At 35.5% G+C, this 7,387-nt stretch overlaps 1 protein-coding gene across 1 annotated transcript in view; it reads right to left on the bottom strand.

Annotated features, from left to right (window-relative positions):
• Positions 1 to 3,421: 3,421 nt before the first annotated feature.
• zgc:136872 (uncharacterized protein LOC678524 homolog) overlaps positions 3,422 to 7,387 on the bottom strand; it is a 26,903-nt gene continuing 22,937 nt past the window's right edge. Inside the window, exons 18-21 of the mRNA XM_037695479.1 lie at positions 7,294 to 7,372; positions 4,001 to 4,117; positions 3,850 to 3,902; positions 3,422 to 3,458 (exon numbers count right to left, since the gene is read on the bottom strand). Of these exons, the coding sequence (XP_037551407.1) occupies positions 3,432 to 3,458; positions 3,850 to 3,902; positions 4,001 to 4,117; positions 7,294 to 7,372 (276 nt within the window). The 3' untranslated portion in view covers positions 3,422 to 3,431. The remainder of the gene's footprint in view (positions 3,459 to 3,849; positions 3,903 to 4,000; positions 4,118 to 7,293; positions 7,373 to 7,387) is intronic.

A 7,387-nucleotide genomic window follows, 5' to 3' on the forward strand; every position in this document is an offset into this window, starting at 1 on the left:
AGGCGTGTAGTTAATGATTACCCTGAAATGAAACAGTCCGCAGTAATGTTTCCTATCAAACGTCTGCTCAAGAGGAACAACTTGTTGCAAGATGGTACGTTGGAATGTCAGCGCTCCAATAGAAGCAAGAAACCAGCAATTTCCTGTAAATTAAGTTTAAAAATTTTTTTTTTTTTTTTTAAAAAGGTAAATTAAGCACAATCTGTTGAAAATATCAACACCAGAAATATTATTTTACCAAGAAATCCTTGACTGAAGTCAAATCTGGAGACGCCATCAAGAACAAAGGCTGGATTAGGAGACATTTTCTGAAAAAATGCAAAAAATATTTTTATTTCTCCCTCTGTCAGGAAATTTGCAGCAGTTAAGAAATAAATTAAAATACAAAAAGAAAAAATATGTAAAGAAAAGACACGGAAAATTGTTACTCTACAACATTAAAATGAACTATAATCTATAGAAATGTTGTTTATTTTGTGTATCAGCTGAATTCTGCAGGCTATCCTGAAAGTTGCTAAAGTAGTAAAAGTCTAGCTAAAAGTCATAAAACGCTAAAAGCAGCAAAAAGCTAGTTATAAGCCAAAAGTAGCAAAAGGCTAGCTAAAAGTTAAATGTAGCAAAATGGTAGCTAAAAGTAATAACAAGCAGCCAGTATGCTGAAGCAGATTGAAAATAGAACAATGGTTTTGAATGAATTGAAGAAATTTCAATATATTTCTGTGGGAAATCTTTTTGTAAATGAAGTTAAATGTTTTTAAAAGCATAAAGTTCACAAAGTCACCCATCTCCTGAATGAGCTAATAGGTTGAATGGCTAAAATAGCACAAAGTATGCTCATTTAGTAAAACTGCAAAAACTGTATTGAAAAATAAAAACCAGGAAAACAATAGTGTGTGACAAAAGTCTCCTTCATATTGTTTAAATCTCAATCACACAAAAAGAAATGTGGATCCAAAAATATGGCCAGCTGATTAAAGATTATTATTAAATGTGACGTTTGCTCACTTCTGGTCTCAGCCACTCCACTTGGTCCAGGTCTGTGGGGTTCAGGATCTCCGGACCAATGGACTTCCTGTCCGGGGGAAACGATTCATCGATGAATTTAACATTTCTGATCATGCAGTACTCTTTCAGATGCTTGTAGTCCTGTTTGAGGAACCGCTCCGGGTTGGTGAGGGTCCCATAACCATCCTGTTTTTGTCGGGCGTCCATGATGCTTTGACACACACCCGGAGGAGGCATCGCTGCAGTTTTCAGGTCTGACTGCAAGAATTTTAAAACAGCATATGTTAAATTCTTAATAATTTACTGTGAATCTGTAATGAATTGCAATAGTCCAGGCAGAATGAAATCCAAGCAGGAATGTCAGGCTCAATATTCCCCTGGTGAACAATTTATTAATCCTCTGAAGGTTCTCACAAAGCCAAAAACAGGTTTGGAAAAATTAGTTTGCAAAAGTATTTAAGATGAAGCTGCAACTTCAACTGTGCCATCGTGCACCCTCACTATATAATTTTAAAATCATAAAATATACTGTTTCTAAAAAAAAAAATTAAAAAAAAACACTAAAGTTGTCAAATATAAAATGCAGGGAGCATAAAATTAGCAAACATCATGGTGTTAAAGTTTTCAAGGGAAGGTCCTACCTGTCTGACTCTGAAGAATAAAGTTGTGCAGCTGAACAGTGTCTGGTTGGACCAGCAGGTGTAAGACAAACAGCTTGTAGTCGCACATTTCTATATACTGTATAGAGTACCTGCAAACCTGATGACTGCTCTTAGTAGGGTGTGTTATGAAATATTTAATGATTTATGTTGCCGCTGTTTTCCTGTTATTGCTCAAAGTTTGTTAATACCTAACTGCTTGACTTTTGAACTGTTCACTGTAAGGCACTGTGTATAATCAATTCAGTGTATTAAAGGAAGCAGCCTAAAGAAGTTGGGCTGCGAGAGCTGCTTACCTGAATGTGAATATGTGTGTCTCTTTTTCTCCTTGCAAGGAACAACAAAATACAAATAAGCTGGATATTGCTTTCTCATCTTTTATTAATAAGTCTCAATAGAAAATTCCACAACATTTTGGTGTTGTTGCTGGAAGGATCAGCGAGCATTGCCACGAGGGAGTTGAGAACCAAGTGACTGGTCATCCTGAAACAAAGATTCTTCAGTGTCCCAGCTTTGAAAAAGGGAGGACTTGGACCTTGGTTCCTGCGTTGAATGCCACCTGAATCCTGAAAGGACCTGTCTTCAAGGCTTTTATTTAAAGGCTTTGTACTTTGTACATCTGACAAATAAAAGCTGGGTTAAGGGTGGAGTTAAGCTGTACATCCATAAATTAAAAAGTTAGGTTTAAAAGGTTATCTTTGGCATTTTCTGCACCAAAAGGAAGGAAAAGCCAGTCGGAAGACGTTCCCACTGTAACAATGGTTTCTTGATCCAGTAAAGATGTCCTCCCTCCCCCCTGACAGTCCATTATGTAATGACATGAAAAGAAAATACAGGCCCAAGTGATTGGAATGTATTAATATTTGGGCTGAAAATTTTGGGTTTCCAAAAGGGGGACTTTTAAGTGTTACACATTTATGAAAAGTTAATGAGCAAAAGGTTCTACATCTGTCAACCTAAACCAAACCAGTGTCTTGAGCAGCTCAGTCAAAATCTGACAATTTAATGGTTTATGCTTTAATTCTGACATGTTGACTTTTGTTTTTTTGCTTGTTTTTGGTCCATTTAATCAATTTTTGCTTCATTATTTTAACAAGTTGTAAAATTATGTAACTTAATTTATAACTAATAAAAAAAACTTGTTTCATTAGAATGTTGTGTTTTTTTATTTATTTATTGACAATTAACTTAAACTGATACTTTATTGATAAATATATATATAAAATAATAAACTAAAACTTTTAACTTTGCTGTTAACTAAATTATTTTCAGGTTTCAGTATAAATTAAACTGTTTAAAGTGTATTCATCTTAAAAGTTATGTTATTATTTAATTGAATATGTTAAACATCGAAGTGCATATTAAAAAAAAAAAACCTTTTGAATTTACTTCCTAGTATATTATGCATAATCTTAATCTGTTTTTCTTTTCTCTGGATCATTAAATGTTCACCGAATCAATAAATATTCAAAGAATCAATAAATATTCACTATTGCACATCAAATTCTTGTGCGTGTTCGATTTTTTTCCCCCACATATTCACCATCAAATATGTGAATGTGGTAAAAATGATAAATGACTGTATTTAAGAATGCATTTATTAAAATAAGTTCATTAATAAAGATAAAAATAGTCAACAAGACTGAGAAAAAAATACCAAAAATAAGGCAAAAGGTACGACAATATTTATTCTGTTTACATGTGTTTGTGCAAAAACTTTAGATTTATTTTTTTTATCTTCTCCTCATGGCTCGTCTTCCTGCTGGTTCACGTGTACATCGAAATGCACAACCACTAGAAATAAACAAACAAAAAAGCTTTAAATTAAAGAATGCAACTCAAATATTATAATTACATTTTTATGTTGTCTAAATCTAACTTTAAAATGACATTCAAGTCAAAATTAGACAATCGGTACTGAAATGTTAAATGCTATATATGATAAAAATAAAATAATTTAAATTCATAATGAGCAAATAATTCTAAAAAGAAAGTGTGGTATGTTCATCTGAAATGTACAAATTGTGAAAGATTATTTGTTAATGAATCTACATTATCATTCATTAATTTTCCAAGTGTAATTATTTAAATATTCCTTCTTGAGTTGGAATTTGTGCAAATGCACTAAAATAAGTAAAAAGGAGGAAAAGCGTACTAAAAATAAACAATAAGAAGCTTTAATCACCTCAGACTCCACGAGCTTCATGGCCTTTCCATCACACAGCTGTCTGAAGATTTCTGTGGACACAGAGCAGATGATGTGAAGTTTTGAGACTGAACCTTCATCTAAAGATGGGGGGGTCCTTTAATCAGACCCAGTTGGGGTCTGCACTCACTCAGCATGCAGTCCAGACGGAGGATGAGGCTGATGAAGCTCTCCAGGGTCATGTGACCTGAGGAGGCACCGTAACGCAGAGCCATGAGGTTCAGCATCTCATCGCTGACTTTTAATTCTGAGAAAACACAAATTAAAAGAATTTCTTTTTTTTTTTACATTTCAGAAATTTGTGAACGCATTCATGTGGTACATTAATTTAAGGCCTTCAATAACCTCAGTTTAACTGTTGAAATGTTTAAACCTAGATTAATCTTAACTTCCACAACCTGAGGTTTAAAAAGATTTTAGTTTGTTTGGACATCAGTTGATTGGACATGATCGTCTCCTGACAGACAAAGGAGGATCAAATATCTAAATACTTGAGTCGGGTCCTCTGGATGGATTTTTCTAATTGAAACGTTTCATCTTTTATCCAAAAGAGTTTGTCAGTCTGAGGAGCTGCAACAAACTCATTCTTATAAATAGCACCTTCTCATAGTGGATCAACCAGTTTGCTGGTGACAGCCAAAACTATTTGTTCACATGATAGAGTTTATGTGTCAAACTCAAGGCCCGGGGGCCAAATGTGGCCCTCCATAACATCTTATCTGGCCCCCAAGATGTTATTTTAAATGTAAAATACTTTTATCACTTTTTTTTTTCAGTAATCTTTAATTGCGATGTAAAAAATGCAAAAGAAAATGTAAAATGAGACCAAACAAACTCTTGAGGAACCTGCAACCAAGAAAAGATGTTGGGTATCTAACTTGAGTTCATGTAGATTCTGAAACTGGCCCTTAGTTTGAAAAAAGTTTTAATTTTGGCCCCCTTTTGTAAGTGGGTTTGACACCCCTGTGATAGAAGATCATCAGCCTAACAACTGATTGTTAGTGCCCTGATGGCCACTTGCTCTTCACAAGGGGCTGAGTGATACTAGTGTAGCCTAGTTTGCACTGTGCTATATATGTAGTACAAAATAAAGTATTAAACTAAGTTCATAGTAGTATCATTTAAGTTTAAAAAACAATGTCTAAGTGATAAAATTGGAATAAATATGAAAGATAAAATCTATTTTTTTGTCATTTAAAAAAATGTATAATTTTAAAAACAGTTCATATTTGGTCAAGAAAATCTAGTTTAAGCAAACTAAAACAGGCAGTTGTCATTTTTACTACTGTATGTTCCTTGAAGGTCACATAAAAGTTTGTTTGAGGAATGGTGCCACATGGCGGATTTACAACCTACTCTTTGTGTTGTGCTGTCAGTCTTTCTCAGTTTTGTTTTGTATTGGATTAAGCATTTTATTTTGCCCAATCAGATGGGAGTGGGTGGGATTAATGGTACGCTGCATGAAACGTGGGTCACTGTGAAAACCAGACAAGGCAGAGTGCACAGCGACAGACGTGGGGCAATAATAGAGTATGCTGTCCATTACAACGGTTAATGCAGAGTTGTCAACTGTAACTGACTTTAAGAAGCATATGAAAGGTAAATACATTTGTCTATATGTTTTATTCTGTTTCAGAATGACGCAGTGTGTTGATGAAAACCATGCTAAGTGCAATTAGCCTTTAAGCATGCTAGCGCGATGTAGCAGCATTGTATACCGAAATGTAAATCCTAACATTAGTGGCTGGTTAAGCTTTTAATGGCTCCATATGAGAAGCCAGTGTGTTTTACTAAGGACTGAGAGCTGGTAATGTGTACAGTGGACCACGAGCTAATCTTTGGACCTGCTGGACGAGTTAGAAGTTTCACCATTCAGCTGTTGGGTTCCCAACATTGAGGTTGCTGCCGGGAAGGACTTCGGTGTTGGTGTGACATCACCTGCCTACTTACTTGACTCAGTGCCATATTAAAGGGATCTCCGCATCTCCGCATCTCCCGATCCAGTCTCAAACTTTGAAGGATTTGTGAGTATATAATTAAACCAATGCACATGCTTTTTATTTTATTTACTCGGTGAACGAACGAGCTGTTTGTTTTTAGCTCCCACGCACCCAAGCATCGATTCAGGCCTGCTTATTTTGGGGTCGAGATTTATGTTTGAAAAGACTTACCTGTTTTGCTTTGGTTTTTTTCACTTAAAACATTGTTCTGTTTTATTTTATATGTGAAGCAAATTCAATTCTTAGTGGGTTAAACAAAGTGTAAAGTCATAATTCCCTGCTTAGTGGAGGCATCACCATTAAATAAAAAATAAACAGGAAGTTGTATCTCATGAAAGCTGTTAGTACAGCTATCTTTAAAGTAACATTCCCAGGGCCCCGACCAATGTACTACACTTCAATCTAACCTATTGGTTAACTCTTTAGCCACGTGGTATGGACGCTACACTAGCAATAGCAGCATTGTAAGAGGGAGACACAAAGGCCTCCACCCATGTTTAATGATGGATTGTTTCTCTTCACAAAGATGGCCTCCTTCACTCTTCTATCAAACCAACGTTCCTCTCTATCAAGGAAGTGAACATCTTCATCCCTTTTATCTCTTTTACTTTGTTTGTGTCGGGGGACTGGATCTTTGGGATGGACCAGTCTTTGCCGTAATGTATTTTGAGCTTTGAAAGCGTCATGGTTAGAAAATACACGTCTCAGTTTCTCTGAAACTCCTGCGAAACATTTCAAGAAGAAGAATCCGTCCAGAGGACCTGATGACTTTTTTAGATTTTTCTCTCTGGATAATTGAGCATGCATCAAAAGATCAAATATCTTCATCAAACATTGTTTACATGTATCTTTGTAATTGCTTACAGCAGCCATAAGGCAAATCGTGTTAATAATCTACAACCTCGTTCACATTTAAATGGCTATTTTGCAGGACAAACCTTTCCTGCAGTGTTTGCCCCACTCATTTACGTGTAAAAGTTTTTCAAGTTTACAAAAATACTTTTATTTTTTTAACTTTTTTAATGGCGATGATGTGATTTACAGCATGCATGCTCATTTTCACTTTTTTCACACCAATATTGAAGCCATGTTTACTTTTTCCTCCTACATTTAGTTATCAGTGTCCAAATCTTGCTGCTGGTAAACTTCATGTGTCCATTTTGTTTCTGTCACCCACAGGTGCAGGTTGGGAATTTCAGGATTAATGTTTGAATTTTTGCTTCCAGTTTGGACGGAAATGTACCCGAGTCTTGTATGTTCACATCTTGCAGAGAGATTTTCCAGTTTCACAGCTCATTTAAGAAAAGATCGATCTCCAAAAGGCCTTTGTTGGTGCACTTCTGCACCTCTGTTAGTGCTTATCAGATGAAATTTAAATGTTTTTGAGTGGATTTCTTTTAGTTGTATTCAAGCTAAAATGTACCTGAAGCTATGAATGCATTCCTCAGCTCGCTCAGTGACAGCGTTCCAGTTTTGTCCACATCAGTCAGGTGGAAAACTTCCTGGTAAAAGAAGAA

The sequence above is a fragment of the Nematolebias whitei genome, chromosome 21, assembly GCF_014905685.2.
Source record: "Nematolebias whitei isolate Nwh7 chromosome 21, NemWhi1, whole genome shotgun sequence".
NCBI classification, from domain to species: Eukaryota; Metazoa; Chordata; class Actinopteri; order Cyprinodontiformes; family Rivulidae; genus Nematolebias; species Nematolebias whitei.